Here is a 22009-nt window from a genome sequence, read left to right on the forward strand (position 1 = left end):
CAGAGGATGTGTTCTGTTGTTTCTCAATAAACAAGCAACATTTTTGTCTTACTGACTTCAAGAGACAGTGAAAGAATGACTGCTTATAGCTGCTGTAATGTAAGTGATCACAGGAACCACTTTGTTGTGTGTAAAGGTAAGAACAATTTGACGTGCTGTTATTCAAAAATAATCAACTTCAAACTGTCGCGGTAACTTCATTTCGTACCCGGCCGTATCACACCACCCCATCGTTGATTATTTTCCTATAACCGCACACCCGCAAGTCTTTTACTCCTTACTTTAGACTGGTAGGATAATTCAATTTGATACCGTTTAATGAAACTATCATTACTGAAACTGATTCACAAATATAATGGATAATGTTATATTTACAGGGACCACAGGGGGGTACAGGATACTTATCACAGTCCCCTGTCCCACATGAACCTCCAGCAAAAAATCATTTAATACTTTGTTGTTGGTTTTTTTTTTTTTAAATGAATTTAACAAATTTTTCCTTTTGACAGATTTATTGACCCAGAATATAATCTAATAAACAAATATCCTCTTTTAAGTGCTTAACACATTGCAGATTTCTGTGTGAATTGTAGCTGGAAAGAAATATATACAATCCCACCTTTAGCAACGTGCATACACACAACGAATCGAGAAGCGTCACCCGAAATACCCGAAGTACGGTGAAGTAGCGTAAATACAAACAAGTCTTCTGTAAAATGAGAGAGAAATACAACGTCGAGAGAATATTCTAGATGATCAGCAGCCACGGGGAGACGGCGCGAAGAAGTACAACGCCAGGAGGATGAGGTAGACTACCACCAGAGCCGTTCCTGCCGAAGATAAACACAGGTGGAAAGCACTGAAATAACTGCACGATACTATACTTAAGCATGGCTGTAAGTTTGTGGACACCTGACTAACTATCACACCCTTATGTGCTTGCTGAATATCTCATTCCAGATTTAGTCATCCCACTTCCTCTCTCCTTTCCCCGTTATAATAACCTCCAATCTTCTGGGAAGGCTTTGCACTAGATTTTGGAGTGTGGCTGTGGGGATGTGTGGTCATTCAGCCACAAGAGCAATAGTAAGATCAGACACTGATGTTGGGTGAGGAGGCTCCATTTCCACTTCATCCCAAAAGGTGTTTAGTTAGGCTGAGGTCAGGGATCTTTACAGAACACTCGAGTTCTTCCAGTCCAACCTTAACACACCATGTCCTCATGGAGCTGGCTTTGTGCACAGGTGCATCGTCATGCTGGAACAGGTCTGGACCTCCTAGTTCCAGTGAAGGGGAATTGTATATAATGCTACAGCATACAAAGACGTTCTAGACAATCGTGCGCTTCAAACTTAATGGGGACAGTTTGGCAAAGAACCACATATGGGTGTGATGGTCAGGTGTCCACATACTATTGGCCATAGTGTACATACTTTAAAGGTACTTAATTACATTTCCACGAGGGAGGAAAAACACCATTTTTAGTTCTTACGTTTTACTCAGATCTTCAAAAATACACCATGACTCATTTGGTTTTTGTTTTGCAGCTATCAACATTTCTAATGTTTCTGTGCCTTACACGAGAACATCCAATCAAATCCAAACCAGTTCGTATGGACACCGAAAAACAAAACAAAACAAAAAAAGGACTGCCTGTTAGTCTCAGTCATTCATACATTAGAGTTTCTTTATTTAAATAAACTAAATCCAGATCTCATGGAAAATAGGTACAAATTCAGTATAGAGGTATAGCCAGACCTTTTACAACGGGATGGTCAGTTAGACCAATCTAAGCTGGCGCTCTTAAGTATGCTAATGTTATGAATTCTTTAGCATTTAGCAATCGGTACCAATACCGAACTGAAGAAATCTAATGCTATGTGTTGGATAATAATGTAATAGCTCGCTTCTGCGTTAGCTAGCTAAACCTAGCGTGTTACCTGCTGTTGGAGAACGATGAAACAGAATATACAACTTTCGCCTCTGGCTGGTTCATGACAAATCTAGATTTCTGTAAAGCTGCTTTGTGACGATGTCTATTGCTAAAAGTGCTAAACACATCATTGTAATTGAGTTCAATTCAACTGAGAATGCTTCGAGCCGCTCTTAGCCAGAGTCCAACACCAGTCCCGGTGTCAATTAAAGTCATTTTGTTGAATTTGTCACCCATGACCACTGACGAGACCAACTTTCCTTAAAACAAAAACCCACTTACCCTGGAAATAATCACACTTTCCATCCATGAAGATGTAATTGACCAGGATGACACTGAAGATGCTCGCCCACAGGTGCAAGTCGCTAAATATGAGAACAAATCCAACGTCCTGGCGAGAAAACGAAAGCGGTCAAGGTGCATAGGCGACCAGATGAATAACGTAATGTTACGTCAAGTGTAGGACGTCCTGTTACTTACGTAAACAGCATTGAAGAAGATCAGTAGTGGAATCTGAAGCATGCAGACTTGCACAGCGATACAATTTCCAACCTCCAGGCTAAAACAAAAAAAAGTTAGGTCACTACCTAAAGAACAGAAAAGCAATAGAGAGAGAGAGAGAGAGAGAGAGAGAGAGAGAGAGGACACAGAGAGAGAGGGGGGGGCAGAGAGAGACAGACATGGGGGGACAGAGAGAGACAGACACAGAGACAGAGACAGAGAGAGAGATGCACAGAGACAGACACACGGGGGGGGGGGGCACACAGAGACAGAGAGAGAGAGAGGGTGGGCACAGAGAGAGAGAGAGAGGGTACAGAGAGAGAGAGAGAGACAGAGAGAGACACACAGAAAGAGAGAGAGAGAGAGGGGGACACAGAGAGAGACACATACAGAGAGAGAGAGAGAGAGAGAGAGAGAGAGAGAGAGGGTGGGCACAGAGAGAGACAGACACAGAGAGAGAGAGAGAGAGGACACAGAGAGAGAGAGAGACAGAGAGAGAGGGGGGGGACAGAGAGAGACACAGACACACACAGAGAGAGAGAGAGAGAGAGAGAGAGAGAGAGAGAGGACACCAAGAGAGAGACAGACACAGAGAGAGAGAGAGGACACAGAGAGAGAGAGAGAGAGGCAGACACAGAGAGAGAGAGAGAGAGGACACAGAGAGAGAGAGGACACAGGGGGGGGGGGGCGACACAGAGAGACACACACAGAGACACACACAGAGAGAGAGAGAGAGAGAGAGAGAGAGAGAGAGAGAGAGAGAGAGAGAGGACACAGAGAGAGAGGGAGGACACAGAGAGAGAGGGGGGGACAGAGAGAGACGGGGGGGGACGACACAGAGAGACACACAGAGAGAGAGAGAGCAGGAATGTAAATGACGTTTGAATAGTTCTGACCTCAAACTAATGTTATTCTGCAGGGCGAACTGGATCCCGTTGACTATTTCGGGAAGTTCAGGAACCATCGCCAGCACAGTAACACCAATAAAGTACTGCAACGTCACAAAACAAAATATACCTCGAAACATTTCTGCATTAGACGAGACCTTCCGTTCTTTAATAAGTAAAAATTTATGATCACTGGTAAATTGCTGTGATGGAAGAGGAATAAAACTCTTCGGCATGTGCTGTTATTAGAAAATCAACTTCGAAAGTGATGACGATGAAGTTGTGCTCCAAATGACGCACTCTACACTCTGCTCTTCTACACCATGTACCTCAACCAGCGTAGTGTATGAATTCTATAAGGCTATTCTTCATTCAACATCGGAGTCTGATAGCCCCTCCCCCTCCGCTACGTAATTAAAGCTGCGATATTGTCCGAGTATCTCGCACTATTTATACTACAAAACCGTATCGTATAGTGCAGAAGTACGCGAATCGGGACGCACTTTCACTCAGGCTCATCACATCACCCTGTTGTGGATCGTTTTCCTAAGAAAACACATCGCCAAGCCTTTTAAGTCCTTATTAAAGTTTAAAAACATTCATCGAAACAGTAATTAAGCACAATACGTAGTCACAAACTACTATAATAAATACTGATCGACAGAGAAAGTGATTTCATTTCATACCTTTACTCATATGTTAACCATTTACCTATTAGTTATTTCTTTATTATCGTTAGTTAATCCTTCATTATACTCGGTAATCGCGACATTTCTGTGCGTAATCAGACGTCTAGTGTATCTGCTTCATGTCATTTAAGCTTGCTGTTAGTGAGAGTGAGTGAGAGAGAGAGAGAGAGAGAGAGAGAGAGAGAGAGAGAGAGAGAGAGAGAGAGGAACGATGTCTTTGAAGGACTGATGTAAGGCGTAGAGGGACCCCGTATTGGGATGTAAGATCTCTGCAGGATCTGAAGCTACGGTCGTGGTCATGTCTTGTCATGCATCATGAATAGAATAGGATATGAAGGTTGAGATGAAGTCAGTCATTCTCACAAGTAGTTCTCACAGCTCCTCGTATTTTTAGATTTTCCCTTTAAATGATTACACGATTAACAGGAAAGGAAATGCATATGATCATTCATGTTAAGTTTATCTTTATTTGAGCAATAAGCATGAAGTTCTTTGTTTACCTGTAACCAATCACGAAACACTAGCCCTCTCCGGTTAACTATATAACCGCATGTAACTCTTTGGTCGTTGGAGTTCTTCTCACCGGCCGTGACTAGAATACACACGTTACTCCGTCAGCAAATTTTTATAATGTTTAGTATTAGTCATCGATTTGGTGGAGCGCCTGCTAGACAAGTCCCTGTTAAGGTTAGTAGCCGTTATTATAGAAACTAAAACATATTAGAATAAGCGCATAAATTAGCATCAATTATTATTAACGACAAGTCCATCCTTGTATCCCATAGACGGTGCGTTCCCACTTTGCACCCAGTTTTCCCAGTATAGGCTCCGGATGCTTCGTGACCCTGACCTAGATTAAGCGCGCACTTACTGGGAAATAATGAATGAAAAGCACATCCTTTTAAAAAGGGACCATTTGGGGGGTTTTTTCCCCCCCAGCCAAAAAAAATCGAAGTGGCTCAAATTTAAGTGCACCCCTAATCAAAGTAATAAAATTCAACAAAGTAGAAACTGATAGATAGCGCTATATTGTCTGATGTTTTCGAATACCCTTCACATCTGACTCAAACAAACTCCGACGGCTTGCGGTTTGGAGGTTATAATCGGCACATCGGGTCCAAAAAAAGCTTGTGTAAACATGCTTAAGCAGTCACTCAGACATGTCTGTAGGAAATGTGAGACGGTGTGGAGAGGCAGACCTGCGAGACGCTGGCGTGAGAGATGATTGGTTTGATGTGCTCGGTGGTGAGGTCTGCACAGGCTGCTGTCAGGAATGTAGCCACGATCAGGACCACCAAAGCCCTCCATCTGGACCAGTGCACCACTGGATCATGGTCACTTGCCACTAACACACACACAAAATAAGGTAATAAAGAAAAATACATCATCTAAATGCATATCTAAGAGTAATGATTAGACATGAGGTGAAATCAAAGGCTCGCTGCTCGTATTCACAGCAATGTAATCAGGTTAAGAGAAATGTGACTTAAGCCAGGTTTAGACTGTTACCGATACAATCTTGTCCAAATTATACGATGATACTTAAATAATAGACTACGTTCTACTTTCATCATCAATTAGCAGAAGAAGAAAAAAAATAAATAAATAAAAACACATAGCGTTTACACAGCTTTAAAGTATTCCAGTGTGCAACATGGAGGAAAAACAGCACCCACTGGTGGACGCACCATGGCAGTGCGCGTCGCTGATGTGGATGTCGTAGATGTGCGTGTGCGTCTTCAGCGTGAAGATTAAACCGATGAGATACGCAGAAGGGAGAAGCACCGAGACCGTATACACCAGAGGCCTGCAACATCATTACAGCATTCGGTTATTTTTACTCCCAATATTCGCACACCGATCACTCAAAACGTGGCTTCACACTCACTCGATATGACTCAGGAACAAGGAACGGTTGTTCTCACTCTGGAAAAGTAAAGCAAGTTAGTTTCCGCTATCAGGGTGAGAGGTACGATCGTGTCTGCATGGCTTGACGTACACACCAGATCATAGTGGCAGTTCATGCAGATGAAGGGTCCGGTCATGTTACCAGACGGATTACTGCAGCGGTCACACACCAGGTTCCCATACGCTTTAGAGAACAGTGTTGGAGCAAACACACCTACGGTGAGAAGAAAAAAAAAAATCATTTAACAATTCACAACAATGAGCATGAACAATGTCCGCGAGTTGGCTGATTTGAAAATATGATCTTGTTACTATGACAACTTTGATCAAATTGTGTCATTACGTGATGGTTCAGATATTCAGTTTACCGTACGCCTTATTCGGGTTGGGTTTGTTTTACACGGCGGGTGTAATGTGTCAGAATTTTTTACGAACTCTGTCTGGAAAGAATGCATCATATTTTACTTACTACAGGGTAGGCCTGTCATGATAATTATATTATGGACTTATCGTATGATATACAGTGGGGGAAATAAGTATTGAACGCGTTAACAGTTTTTTTTTTATTATTAACTCAATTAACTCAAGAAATCTGGAAATATAAAGAATTCACAACATTAAACTCCATAAATGAAGTTGTGTGTAATAAAATGGAATGACACGGGAAAAAAGTACTGAACACGCTAACTGAAATCTATTTAATACTTAATGGAGAAGCCTTTGTTTGTAATGACAGCTTCAAGACGCTTCCTGTATGAAGAAATTAATCAGCCGCAGTATTCATGTGATTTCGTCTCGTTCTTCTAAACATACCGTCTTCAAACCTTGTTCAAATGGATTCAAGTCAGGTGACCTCGATCGTTTTTGCAGGTGACCTCAATCTCGCCCGTTGTGTTTACACACGCGTTTGTTTACGTAAGAATGAACGTAAACATTTTATCCGTTCGCGCTGCTTGTCCTCTCGTCTGCTCTAGGGCGGTCAGATTCCAATTCCAACTTCCAAGTTTACGATAAAATGCACTTACGAATGCAAAAACTGTGCGCATTCGAATTTAAGATGTGTATCAAGTACTAGCACTGATTTTAATTAAAACATACTGTTGAAAAAAATGACACAAGATATTAACAATGCACCAACAATGTGATTTTGAAGAAGAAAAATCTAGAAAGAACAGTTCTAGTGTTTGAAATAATCCAGTCGTAGTCGATAATGTCGGGGATCGAGCCGCTTAAGCAGTGTGAGCTGAAGCTGAACAGTGAATGAACAGTGGTAAACTAAAGCGCTTTACTAACAGGTTAATTAACTCACCCAAACACATCCTATACACACACACACACACACACACGAGGTTAACTAAACATATACACAACATAAAGATTACAAGTGAACTTGAGCTTAAGAAGGCGCTAGGTAGAACGCCAAGTCACGTCGTGAGTACGCTGTTTCCATAACAACACACTCAAACATGGACGATGAAGAACTAAAGCATACAGAATTCACTATATTGTATTCCAATATCTGAATATTCTTAAGAATTATACGTTCGTCGCTCTTTGAAAGGGTGCACTTGCATTATTATGCTATTCATTATTTCAGTGGTATAAAATGGTCTTAAAATGACACTATCATCGTTTATCGCAATTCTTTTCAGCACAATACATCATCCAAAAGTATTTCTTTAGACAGGCCTACTACAGGGTGTCCTAAAAGTCTCCATACATAAGGACCCATGTCACACCCCTCATCATCTCCCTCCACTGGCTTCCTGTAGCTGCCTGCAGCAAATTCAAGACCTTGTCTGGAACAGCACCCCCCTACCTCAACATTCTCCTTAAGGCTCATGTTCCCCCACGCAATCTGCGATCGGTTAACGACCGACACTAGTGTGGCTCAAGGTCCCTTTCCAGAACCTTCACGCTAACTGTCCCTCAGTGGTGGAATGAACTTCCGACCTCAATCCAGACAGCAGAATCTGTCGCTATCTTCAAAAAAAAAAAACAGCTAAACACCCACCTCTTCCGTGAACACGTAACTAACCAATAACCTGCTAACCCCCACATTATTAAATAAATAAATAAATAAATAGTTTTAAAAAAAAAAGGTGTTAATTTCCCCCATGTATGCAGACTGTTTGGAAACCCTGTATAAAAGAACGAACAGAAATAACTCGTGGTAGCACATGACATGTTAGTAAAGATTCCCCGTATATCCTGTGAGGAAAAGAAGTCTGCGACTTTTTAAAAATGCAGCACAATAAAATAAAATGGTATTTAAAAGAATTCCAGGTTGTTTTAGGTCAGGTATCGAGTTCATACATGTTATGGTCATGTGACTAACGAATAGGTGCAGCTCCAAGCCATACAACAAGTGCCTAAATAATAATAAAGGTCAAATTAATCACGTTGCTTTAACATGAGGCGTATGTAGTACACATAGAACTTGCATCCATGTCCATGCTTACATCATGGAGACTCTCCCATCTCTGTGGTTTATACAGAGACCGGTTATTCACGTCACTGCCAACGTTACTTACTTTATTACAGCTACTGCATATGTCCAGAAAACTAATTCAGTCTGAATACAGTACATAAGAGTACTAGTCCCTAAGAGAAAGATTCTCATGGATGGTTTGGCAGCATCGCGTTAAACTTCTCAGCTTTGTCACGTCGCTGGACACGCCCACACCTAAATCACCAACGGCCGCTATCGCTCGTCAGCCAGCTCTCACTGAAAAGACTTTTTTTTTTTCAATTCGATTCCTATTTAATGTGCTCTATTTAATCTGTGTTTTGTGTAATTGAGCTGCTGTAACGAGGGAATTTCCCCTAGTGTGGGATCAATAAAGTTTGTCTCTTATCTTAATGGCAAAGCTATAAATTCATGACGCTATAAAATACATCACACTATTTTTCATTGCGTTCTCCCTCCTCCACTCACCTCCGACTGAAATGAAGAGCAGGGCAGAGCTGACGCCGGCTGATCGGCTGTTGAATCTCTGCTCGCGGTGCTTGCAGCCCCCGATGATCATACACACGCCCTGGAAACATAGTTTATTACGTGATCACACTGAAAACGCCTTGAGGTGTTTTAAAAAACAAAAACAAATAAAAAACAAACAGTTCTGGTGATTTTACACACATATACAGAGCTGTACCATGCAACAAATTATTTACCAATACAAAATACTGTGGAGGCGGGGTTAGGGGCATGGACGAGCGCCAGTTTGTGAATGGAGGGCGGAGTCGGAGAAGGTGAGTGGTGAGGAATGCACACCTGCGGGGCACTCTCGTAATGAATGCACTCTGTTGCAGTGAGATGAGGTGAGGATAAGAGGGAGAGAGACGCGTGACTTAAGCCACCAGTACGACGCGTACGTGTGTGTGTGTTCGTAAAAGAGAACGCTGAAAATCGGGGGGTGGCGAGAGGAAAAAAGGAACAAAATAAAGAGAGCCAAGTTGTTTCAAGTGTGCCTCCACCTTCCTTCTCCTTGCCCAGCTTTACAGTCCGTCTCGTTTACGTTTTAACGCAAGGCTGATATTTTTTATTTGCCATAAAATTACAAGCAGGAAGAAAGTTCCTAAATATTGCTCAAATTACATTCATTGTTCCGAATTCTTTACTACCGTGAACACTTAGGGGAGTGCTCTTATAGGAAAATAATCAACAAAAAGACTTTTTGAAGACTTTGTTACTGGAGATTCCTTCTATAAGCATTAAATATACACCTTGGTCTCTTTACAGAAAACTTCACCTGGCAACAATTAGAGATCATATTTCTGTGTTAATTCTCAACTCATTTTTATAATGTTTATTATTAGTCTTGGATTAGGTGGCGCGCCTGTTAGACAAGTCCCTGTGAAAGAGCTGTTACTATAGAAACTAGATCAAAATACATGCATAAATTAATCAACGCCTTTTGACCCATCAGATTGGAGAATTCCACAGAGCTGTAGTATAATCTGTGCTACAACACAACAGAAACTTTAACGTGCTGCTCTGTACTCACACACGCACAGAGAGAGACATGCACAGAGAAACAGAAAGACACACAGAGAGAGAGAGAGAGAGACGCACAGAGAGAGAGAGAGACGCACAGAGAGAGAGAGAGAGAGAGACGCACAGAGAGAGAGAGAGAGAGAGACGCACAGAGAGAGACGCACAGAGAGAGACGCACAGAGAGAGAGAGAGAGACGCACAGAGAGAGACACGCACAGAGAGAGACATGCACAGAGAAACAGAAAGACACAGAGAGAGAGAGAGAGACGCACAGAGAGAGAGAGAGAGAGAGAGAGAGAGAGAGACGCACAGAGAGAGAGAGAGAGAGAGAGAGAGAGAGACGCACAGAGAGAGAGAGAGAGAGAGAGAGAGAGAGAGAGAGAGAGAGAGAGAGAGAGAGACGCACAGAGAGAGAGAGAGAGAGAGAGACGCACAGAGAGAGAGAGACGCACAGAGAGACGCACAGAGAGAGAGAGACGCACAGAGAGAGAGAGAGGGAGAGAGAGAGAGAGAGAGACAGAGAGAGAGACGCACAGAGAGAGAGAGACACGCACAGAGAGACATACACATAGGGAGAACGAGAGAGAGGCACACACACAGAGAGAGGCACACACACAGAGAGAGGCACACAGAGACCGGAATAAAGAGGATGCATCCGAGCAGGGTCCCTGTGAGAGCCGCTTTAACGATCTCTCCGTAACATTTGCTCCCGATGCGACGACCTTGCAGCAGCGCGGTGATGTAGAAGGTCATCTCGGTGATGGAACCGAACGTGGCGTTCACTACTGCTCCCACTGCAAAGTTACTCTGAGCCGAGATACTGAGAGAGGGAAAAAAAATAAAATAAAAAAAATCACAAGCAGCATGTTCAAATTTTAAACAAAACCTTTTCCTTTTGTTCCAAGCATCCGAGTGCAAAGGTTTGCATAACCATAGGACAAACTGTATCCACAGGGGATGTAAACATATGCACAGGCGCGTTATGATGAAGATTTGGGCTGTAATTGGAAGGATGTTACCTGGCTATACCCATGCCGATGTAGTAAGACAGGGGGATGATAGAGGTCACAGCTGTGGCAAACTTCACCTCAGACCTGACAAAAGTATTATTATGGTCCACATAACCAATCACCAGAGCGATGATGACCAGGGACAGCAGGTCTGAGCGAAAAAGACGTTAAGGGCTTGAACTCTTACAAAGTATCAGGACGTGAATCAGTAGAGTTACCATACATGCATTCTTTACAGCAACACGCTAGAGAATTACCAGTGAAGTCAAAATTGTTATTTTTACATAATGTGTCCCTCCTAACCGAGGGGCACATGGACAACACATGCAAAAACCTGCAATCAACACAGTACTTGGAATAAATACCACTGTCATACAGCCATCGATCCCTTTCTTCTCGTACACCACGCAAGGATACACACTTAACAACTTGTGCCTAACCTCGGAGCTAAACCAGGGCTGTTTTTTAAAGCACCGAGCTCATGAGTCCCACACCCCCAGTTTATTTGTACAAGTATGTACTTAAATAAATAAATAAATAAATAAATAAATAAACAAACAAACAAACAAAACTATTGCACCTTTAACAAAATACAGAGTGTCCCAAAAGTCTCCATACATAGGGGAAAATGAATATGTCACCAAAAATGTCCTCCAAAATTTACCAACAGAGAAGTGGACACCCACTGGCGAAGGCTCAACCGACGTGGTGCTGGCAGACATAGTCCCCCATGTATAAAGACTTCAGGGACACCCTGTACAGAGTTTGTAAACCAGCTTGACGCGGCTAAGCAGCAGTACAAGGATACTGACAGCGAAGACATTAATACCATCCACTGTGTACTTGTAGTAGTACCAATTAAAGGCACGGTAGCAGCATAGGAGAACCCTCGTTTCACAATTTGGAGGCTAAAAGGCAGAAAATGTTGAAATTCTGAGAGAATGAAGAGGATTATATTGCTGAATGAGTGACCTGGGCTCTGTTCTTCATAGGTGGATTATAAATCGCATGTTTGCTCTATCGTCTTTGCCGGCTAAAGCTTTCCATTTCTCACAGACTTCTAATAGTAAGCTTCTTGTTCTGCCGGTGAAAAGAATTACGCACATTCGCACTCTACGTCACTACTACGCTGATGAAGGATTCAAGTCCTAAACTATTCAATCAACCAGCAATGACCTGATAACAGGTTCATAACCTGGATGGAATGATTATGGTTAATAAATCTGGCATTAGCTTGTATTTATGAAGAACAGGACCCTGACTACACACTCTGCAACTGAAACGTGAACTGAACAGCGAGCAGGAATCAGGGCTTACGTTCTTCACCGGTCGAACCTGAATCTGGTCAGGCGGCAGGAAGAGGACGATGCTGAGGATCCTGCCGTTCATTTTGGCAACAGGGATGGTGAAGACCATCAACCAGGAGAGGAAGCAGGCCAGGGAGTGGATTACAGCGAGAGGAACGTAACCAAGCACAAGCCAAACATACGTGCTCACACAACACTACAATACACAAAATCAATTACAAGTCACTACTAAGTGCGAAAGTTTGTGCCCAATGGTTTACCTCAATCTTACAAAATAAATAAATAAATAAAAAGCATTCGCTGTTTATTTAGTCATTTCTATCTATTGAAAATCTGTTACATTACAGCTTACATTGCCTGTTAACAGGCTCTAAATAAATAAGGACTTCATTAAGGTGTCGAAAGCCCTAAAGTAAATCTGTTGACCGTTTTGGCTTATTTAAGGCATGAAACGTTCAAACAGACTCAAACCCTCAAGCAGTCTGCCGTCAAGTTAATTCAGTGCGAATCAGGAAAGCCGAACCTCGAAGATCGACACCAAAACATATCGTCCTTTCGTACATCTGGGATACCGTTTACAAATAAATACACCAAAATGTGTTTAGTGGGACTATCATGAACAGAAAACCATTCGAAAATTATTATTGGAAGCACAAATATTAATATGGATATCAATATTCTTTAATAACCTGTATCCAGTGTGGATCCTGGATCCTTAGGTCCTCCAATCTGTAATATTGACTCTATATTTTTATCTGACACTGCCATCTTCAGATCAGGCTATGGTGATGAAAGGGTCATGGCAATAGATACATTAAAATGGAAATAAATAGAAACCATCGCGTTGTACACTTTTGGACTCCATGTTCTAAGCAGTCTCACCCAGTAAGAGCGCATCCGAGGAGGAGGAAGAGGAGGAGGGACGTCTATAGGGTCGGGTGGGGAACTCATCAGAGGTGTGGACTCCTTCACGTTGTCTGGAGATTTCTTCACGTCACCTGCTTCCTCTGGAATGGCCTCGCAGTGGGGGAATTTAACGCAGCATTTCCGTACCAGACTACAAGTCTGAGAAGGAATAGAGATGAAAATACCGTCCGGCTGAATAGACAGCAGAGAACATGCGCTAGTAATAAACTACATCTCCAGGAGCATGGGTTAAATTCAAGCACAGTGCTGGTGATGTAAAAGTATATCAACTACATTTTAAAAGGACTGACAAGGCATCGATCATTTGTTCATTTCCATGTTGAAAAAGCTGGAGTGAAATTAAATGCTGATTAAAGTGGAAGCAGGAAGTGTTGACACAGACGACTAATAAAACGCTTCAGAACCACTTTCAATGGTTGAGCTCCATGTTTTCCCCCGCCCCCCCATCATCATTTTGGTGTCTAGCACTGTTTAAAACAAAAGTTCCCACCTGAGACTTGTTTCATCACATCTCCATGAGCTATATGATCCACAAAATAACTCCATTCCAATATTAGGGCCTTCCATCTTCCTAAATGCCAATTTAACCCCATCTACGTGCAACTAGGTGTGCAATGCATAACAACTGTCCAGTGGTTTGTTAAAGCATAGCTTCTTTGTGATGTTACCTTTTGGAGCGATTTCCCAAAGGGCCACAATAAATAACCTGACAACCTGAAACAAAGTTTCCCTGCAACCAGTGCGAAGGGGGGAAAAAAACAGAATCAGGTGAGCTGCAGAAATCTGATCAAATCACTAAAAACAACCAGAAGCTACATACCATGTGGAGTCCCAATAATGGTGCAAACCATTAATACGCCAACAAGAAAATAAGCTAAAGAGATCCACCAGCCGAAGAAAAGCACATAGGCGACGTTACCAATGCTGATCAGCGAGCCTGAAAATGAAGAAGAAACATTTCATGAACTCCATGGACAATATAGTATATTTTATATTAGAAATAGTAAGTGCATGAGGCAAGTTCTTTTTGTAGATGTTCTACACATGATGTCTGAGAAACTCGAAGAATCTCACGGACCTGTATAGGGTTTGATGAAGATCTGCTCAGAGTACAATTCCTTCACCTGGTCTGATCGGTCCTCGATCGGACGCTCTGTAACATGACTCTTCCACTTTCTGAAACCAAACTGCCACACAAGTGTACAGCATCATCAGAGCACAGCGCCGGCTTTCAGAAGTACAGGGACACAGTGATCAGACATCGTGTCCAACATGGCAGTGTAAATTCTGCCTTTCTCAGATACATTACACATACATGTATACACACATACATACATATATTCACACACACATACATACATACATACATATATGGTCTTAAACAACTGGTGCTGTGATATTGTTGTGTCTTTCCATGAAATTATGCATAGAGCACCAGTGCAAGAGAGAATCTCACAGCTGCATCAAGTGAAAAGCCAAGCGAGCGACATTTGAAATGAGATTTTTTAAAATTCTACGCAAATTAGATGCGATAAACATTTGGGCAAATGACTGCAAGGCAAATCTCCAACAAAATCCCTAAATAAGGGTTGCGTCTTAATCAGCTCCTTAGTTCAGTAGTCAGGCCGCTGATCAGGGAGTCGGCCATTTTAACATTGATTTTTAGAACAGTTGTTGATCGTTTTCCTATCTATAAATGAATAAATAAATAAATCATTGGTTATTTACCATGTAGTTATTGACCAGTTTGTGTGCCTCCACTTCATTCTCGGCACGGATGGTGGTCCTCAGACTCGCTTCCTGCCAGGCGTCCTCAGTACCCCGTGAGTGTACGGAGAGTCCTGACAGCGAGATCTAAAGTCAGTACTGAGCACTGAATGTAGTTGGGTTTTGTGAGGAGTAAAAGTAACTTTTACAATGCCCAAAAATGCCCTTTTCGGCAAATGCCTTTCCTAACAAAAAAACATGTTTCGCTGTATAAAGTTCACATTATTCATTTTAGATATACGTGGAATATGTAACTAAAAATTAACAAACAGGAATGAAAATCAATAAATAATTAAATAACAGCGTTTCTTTAGGTCCTCTCGTCCAACATATTCTTGTGAATGAGTGACGTTCTGTTAATCTGTCAAATCCACACTTTAAATACTCCTACCACTCATCGACCCGTACACGTTTACCTGTCTAATATAATCGGCTGCCGGATTCTAATAACGTTTTAAACCGTCTCTCCAGGATTTTGCGATTTATTTTGAGAAATGAACGCAAAAATCAAGCAAACGCCGCAATATTCGGACGAGTTTGCGATTGCTCAAGATTACCGCAGATTTGGGCCAAGATTTGGCCAAGTCATGTGACATCATCACAACGCGCATTCAGCCAAAGCCCTCTTCGATTCACGTGCATCGAACACGGGTACAGCTAGAAGGTCTCGTTTACCAACAAACATCGCTGTGAAAGATTGCGATTTCACCGAATGAAGTAGTTATCTGCAAAAAGCTGCATTGTAAATTTAGAAAAATCAAGCCTTTTTGGCCACAACAATCACAAAAAAACTCCACGAAATCCCGTACAGGGACTGATTAAAACCGCTTTATGAATAAACATCATCGACTGAATGACAGGTTAGATAAGACTTTGTAAAACGCAAGTTCTTTATCAAATATTAAAATAAATGGCCCTTAACAAAATGTATAATCAGTTCAATAAAATATCAGTTTCAATTTTCCATCTCTCTTTCTGGATACGCTATAAATTCTTTATAATATGCTGCATAACCTGTTTCTGACCTCGTTTGGATTCTCACAGATGGATAGTTATAGAATACTCACCCTTGCTTGTTATCTTGGTCCGTGTGTTTTCTCACTGATCAGATCAGTTCTCTAAACTATGATTTATTTAGCCAATTTTGCCTTTAGGTCTTGAGGATAAATCGTGCGATGCAGCCACATTTTACTTTTAACATCCCCGAATTTATATCTCGTAAATAAATGACAAAACGGAGGCGTGTTTTCCCAGTTCACCCAGAAACAATACCAATAAAGTTAAGCGATGGGTCGTACCGGTAGATAGAAACACTCAGAAAATGGATGGAGAATGTAACTGGAGTACTAAGTATTTTTACTTATATATTTTTAGTTTTTAAAACGTAGCAAAACAGTCTACGTATGAAGGCATCTTACTGTGAACCGAGAGGCATTTTGGCGTGTGGTGGATGATCTGTGAGCCACAGGGTGAAAGAGTATCGGCAATCTCAGGGTGAATGCTGGCCACACACAGTCGGTCACACTGGGAGCTCCGGCGATAAACTCTGTGCTCATGGTCCCACGGATGTTCTGTGAATCAGCCATGAAAGGGAAGAAAATGATATTTCACTGGGTTCTGACATTTCCTATGTTGTGGTATACAGTCCATAAGAGGCTTATACGGAATCAGTGGGACGTGCAATGTTTGAACAAATATTTCCACACATTAAGAGAGGAAAGTGGACAATCTAAAACTAATTCCTCTTAGCAAAGGATCTGAAACCTGGAGCATCCCATCTTCCCTATAGATGATGATAAAAGAAATCTTTATTTCAAGGTCACTGTGAACGTTTCACCACACAATCCTCAGTAATTGTATGACTATAAGGTGGCATACGGTCAGCGCCTAAGAAAGCCCTCAATCACTTTGAAGGAGCAATACATAAAAATATTATTATATAAAATTATTATTTCGCGTAATGATTTTTTTTTCCTTCATTTAGTACTGCCCTTCAGGAGCTGCAGAAGATGTACATGCTTCCCTGTAAACAAAATAATTTACAATTATCATCCTGTTCAAAACTTAGTAGTGTATGACAGTGGTTTTTCAAAGTGGGGGCCGCCAGAGGGCCTCAACAGTTTGGTGTGCCCATCCCTCCCACTAGTATGTTTTCTCTTTCTCACTCTCAGACAACCACACACACACACACAATATCAATTCCTAATGCAATGTAATGTAAAAATGTAATTATTTATAAAAAAAAAAAGGGGGATATATGCAGAAGTCTGTATTTTTAACGTGTTTTAAAGACATCTTGCAAAAGGGGGGCCTCGGTCAAATTTTAATGCCATTTGGGGGGCCTTGCCCTGGAAAAGTTCAGGAACCTCTGGTGTATGACAACTAAAAATAAATAAATAAATAAATAAATAAATAACCCAGCAATTGAACATCTGGTTCTTGGTGGCCAAAGAAGAGGACATGTTTAGACTTTTAATTAGGATTAGTTTTAATCACTAATGATGGAAGTGTTACATAAAGCCAATTAATAATTAGGTAGTTAAGCCACGCCCACAAATAAACAATGCTATACCTTTAAAGGGAAATTCTTTTAAATGGAATCAAAGAAAATCATAAAAGTTTTTAATTGATCATGAAGTGAAATTTGAAGTAGAGTGTATAAAAAAAAAGTAGGAAAAAGAGAAAACCTTAATGAAGGAGACGTGACCCTGCTCCCCGTTAATTAGGCCTATCCTATGCTGCCGTTTTCTTGCATTTTGTTTATTTCATCTTTCCTTGCATTCATTTTTAACTCAAACCCTTAAAAACACTCAAACAGCTGCACACAAAAGGCTTGCTATTTATTATTTCTGCCTTTTATTGTTCGTGCATATCAGGCTTTAAACGTTATGGAGTGAGCACCTGGCCTAGCTTCTTAATCATATCATTTAGACAGACTTTTTAAAACTTCAGGCCACTTTGTAAACTTATCTAAATCTTTGGCTGTAGTTTAATCGTGTAAATAAATAAATAAATAAATAAAAACCCGAAACACATCAAACGCACCTCGTTTTTCTGTCAAATTCGCACGTGCTGGGAGAAAAGCGTTGTCTTTTGAACTCGGAAATTGTTTTAGAGCAGGTTTCCTTTGCTGTCCATGACTCACCTGAACTATCAGCCGTGGACCTTCGCCTCAGAGTCTCCACATCTGTTGACATGGTGTGTGTTTTATGTTTTTGTGTGTAAAACGCGGCTTCAGCGAATTGACTTGTCCTGATAATAACACTTCAGGTCTTGAACGAGCGCGCCTATTGCTGCTCGTGGCCGATGCGCGCCGCCGACGCCAGAGAGCAGGCGCGCGCCGCAAGCGTTACCTTTTGACTGTGATTTGTATCTGTGGTGTTTCATGCGACATGTTGTATAATCATATTCAGAGATTTAATCTTTTTTTTTTCTACTAACACCAGCTAACTCTTACAGTATTTCCCTTACATATGATTTTATTAATTTTTTTTAAGTCATATTCATAAATGGTTCGTAAACCTCTACTAAAATGAGCTAACTATTCAACAGAATTTCTTCCTCGCTGCTAACCCTAGCTATCTTAAATAAACACAAAATTTCTGAGATCTTCATAAATGTGTATACTGTTATACTGCCACATTAGCCAGATTAATCAATATTTTTTCAATCATATTTACAAATGTTTATCATCTTCACTGCTGAATCTAGCTACCTAGCTAACATGTAACCTGACAGGATTTCTTCACTGCTAACACTAGCTAGCATAAATGACCTACTGACAAGATTTCTTTCATTTTTCATTTTTAAAATATGTATAATCTTTACTCTTAACATTACCCAGCTAGCTAGCATTTTCTAACCTGTCTGGATTTCTCAGAGGATTTTTAAGTCATAAAATTTTACAATATTCACTGTCAAAGCTAGCTAACTATCCAACATTATTTCACCTGACAGGATTTCTTCACTGTGAAGACTAGCTAGCTTAGTTTAGACTATCTTAAATGACCTACTCTGACAGATTGTTGAGAAGTTTAAGTGATATTCATAATTGTGTATTAACTTTACTGCTAACATTAACCAGCTAGGTAATATTATCTAACCTGACACAATTTATGAGGTTGTTTAAGTCGTATTCACAAATGCTTCATAATCTTCACTGTTAACACTAGCCAACTGGCTTAAATGACCAACTCTGGTCATATTTATAAGTCATATGTATAAATCTTCATAGCTAATATTAACTGCTGATCCTAGTGAAGCTACATGAGCCAACCTTAAATATGATCCTGAAGTAAATAACACATGTTCATAATCTTCACTGCTAGGTGAAGCATGTATGGTTAGCATTTAGTATCCTGTATTCGAAGAGGCTTTTTAACTTCTCAATAAAATCTCATAATCTTCTTTGCTAACATCAGCAAAACAGTGCTAATCTGACAGTTAACAATGCTAATCTGACAGTATTTTTAAGATAAGTTTATAAATGTTTAGAATTCCCACTGTATTTTCTAGTTAGAGGGATAACATGACCACATATTTAAAAAAAAAAAAAAAAAAGTACAAAAGTGACTAAAATCATCAAATTACATCCACTCACTGTGCAAATACAGTGTCAAATATAATTTGTTTATTGTTATAAACGAATGCACAAAATACAGCTTTAAGATCATTTCGAAGTATAAGCTGAAAACCATAACTTAACATAAGACTATACCATGTAGGGAAGCTTTAAAAAGAAATCACTATTTTACAAATCAGAGAATTTATAAGCTATATGTCCCACATGGATGGTCTCACAATCTGTAGGTGAATAAAAACATCTTAAGCACTGAGCCTGCTGGGAAAAAAAAACTGAAATATCACTTCACTTCTTATTGGAAACTGGTCTAATGGTCTGCATTCTTGATTCAGTTACAGAACACATTTTTTGTAATTAACCCATTTTTGTCTCTTAATGGAATATTTGCCATTTCTCTCTTGACAACCACCATGTTCTCTGCAGAAAACCTGAAATTCAGGAAAATTACAGAGGTTAATATCACAGACGTGAAACACTGAATCCCATTACAAAACCAACAAATACATCTACAACCAGTCACATCACCCGTTAAACCATTCAGATAGTTTACATCTTGATATCAATCCATTTAGAAGACAGATAATACCACTAATAACAATTACACAAGCATCAAGATCTAAGAGAAACCACTACATGTTCCCATTATTTGTGTTTCATCAGGTAGTAAAATGTGGAATATGTCTTCTCATGCTTTCTACTGTTCGGTAATATTTCTCTAAGATTTGGTGGAATGTAAGGCTTAATTAATTAATTTTTTTTACATGAATATACCTTACTTTATTCACCATGTCATTCATAAAAACCTATACAACTGTTTTTGTTTACCTGTATGTATATCTCTTATAGATATGTATACAAATAGCAACAATGTATACCTATAAAAAGTCAGCATTTTGTAGCAAAAAAAAAGTTTTTAACGTGTTCCTTGTCCAAAGAGCTTATTTTAGTGATCACAGGAAAGGTAAAGTATTGCAGCAATCAAACGTCATCTTTCAGAAGCTTGACTATTGACCATATCTTGTAAACTGAATTTTGTTGATGTGAAAAATACTGCACAGTACATTGTTGCATGGACAGGAGGTTAGTAAGGACAGGAGAATATACTACAATTCTTTCTATATTACATATAAAAAGACGTTGGTGCCACCAGGATTTGAATTTTGTACCTCTTGTTTAGATTTTAATGTTTTATTTTGAAATTACATGTGACGTTTTGGGTTTTTAATTAAAACCAGCTGAATTTCAATTGAACGAAAGTGAAATTCTCAGATGTACACAATTCAATTTTGAATTTGAAGCACAACCTCAGATTTTAGACACATCTGATGAAATTTAGGTCCATCATGAGGCGTTGTAATCTCTTAAAAACGGGCCTCATTTATCAAGCTGAATTCAGATTGATTTACTTGTAAATTGTCCAGCATTACCTAAAACAACAATACAACTTTATTTAAAGATTGAACAGTAAGAGCCAATGTCTGAATCTGTGTTCATTTGCTCACTTTGGGTTGTATAGAATTAAATCTGGTTACAAATGAATTTGAATTTTACATGCACTGCGAAGCCAAAATGTAGAATTCAGTACATCTGATTATTTTTTAAATTCAGTACTAATCAATTATATAACCATTCAAATGATGGAATACAAATTAGAGTCAATTACGCTGAGAGTAAATTATAAAGCTTCATATGAAATTTCAAATCAAAACAATGCCATTTTCAAATTGAAACGTGCAAAATTCAAATCCAAAAATCATTCAATAATTAAAATTACAAGGCATTGTTGCTTAGAAAATTTGCAAAATACAATGCAAAAGTGAGCCAAAGCACAAGATATAAGTGAAAGAAATTACACACTAAGGTACAAAAATAGCCTTTTTGATAGAACTGTACAGCAAACACTTTGAATTGAAGACGACAACAAACACAAACAATTTTGATAATGGCATTTTCAGCTTCTTTACAGTCAGTTCATTAAAAATGACCTCGCATTCACATTGCCTACGTCTACAATGAAACTTGTTCTTAATTGCACCAGGCAACTTCATATGAAAGTACTGATAATAAAAATATTTAAGAATACACTTTCTCTTTGTAACAAAGTACTAACACTATCGTTTGTTTCGATCAGTTCCACAACTGCATGAGCCAGGTCTGAGAAACAGAGTAGCATGCGGATAAAACGGAGCTACTGCGCAGTCAGTCCGATCTTGTTTGTGGTGTATCTCATGAGATGTAATTCATTACGTAAAGTTTGCATTTTCACAATATATATAACGGTGCTATGATCCGGTTCAATGCACATTAACTCCAAAGTGCTGAACACTGCTCAGTTTGAAACTGACGCAGGAGGACCTATGAGACATGCAGGGAAGTGGTGGCTCAATGGTTAAGGCTTTGGGCTACTAACTGAATTTCTAAGTCTCTTTGGAGAAAAGCATCAGTCAAATGAGCAAATGTAAATGTAATGCACCAGCCATTTTCGTTGCATGTTGTGAACT

General features: G+C 40.0%; 1 protein-coding gene across 1 annotated transcript; it reads right to left on the reverse strand.

Annotated features, from left to right (window-relative positions):
• Positions 1 to 16: 16 nt before the first annotated feature.
• cax1 (cation/H+ exchanger protein 1) lies at positions 17 to 18389 on the reverse strand. Its single transcript, XM_053650312.1, has 20 exons — positions 18072 to 18389; positions 16345 to 16497; positions 14888 to 15000; positions 14238 to 14346; positions 13980 to 14096; positions 13828 to 13889; positions 13115 to 13297; positions 12243 to 12428; positions 11734 to 11833; positions 10935 to 11076; positions 10552 to 10735; positions 8857 to 8956; positions 6014 to 6132; positions 5899 to 5936; positions 5699 to 5817; positions 5210 to 5355; positions 3331 to 3425; positions 2414 to 2492; positions 2216 to 2324; positions 17 to 830 (listed from the first exon to the last, which is right to left on the reverse strand). Exons 1-20 carry the CDS (start codon positions 18121 to 18123, stop codon positions 757 to 759), a joined length of 2280 nt encoding a protein of 759 aa, XP_053506287.1. The 5' UTR covers positions 18124 to 18389; the 3' UTR covers positions 17 to 756.
• Positions 18390 to 22009: the final 3620 nt, after the last annotated feature.

Source organism: Ictalurus furcatus, chromosome 19 (genome assembly GCF_023375685.1).
Source record: "Ictalurus furcatus strain D&B chromosome 19, Billie_1.0, whole genome shotgun sequence".
Classification (NCBI taxonomy): domain Eukaryota; kingdom Metazoa; phylum Chordata; class Actinopteri; order Siluriformes; family Ictaluridae; genus Ictalurus; species Ictalurus furcatus.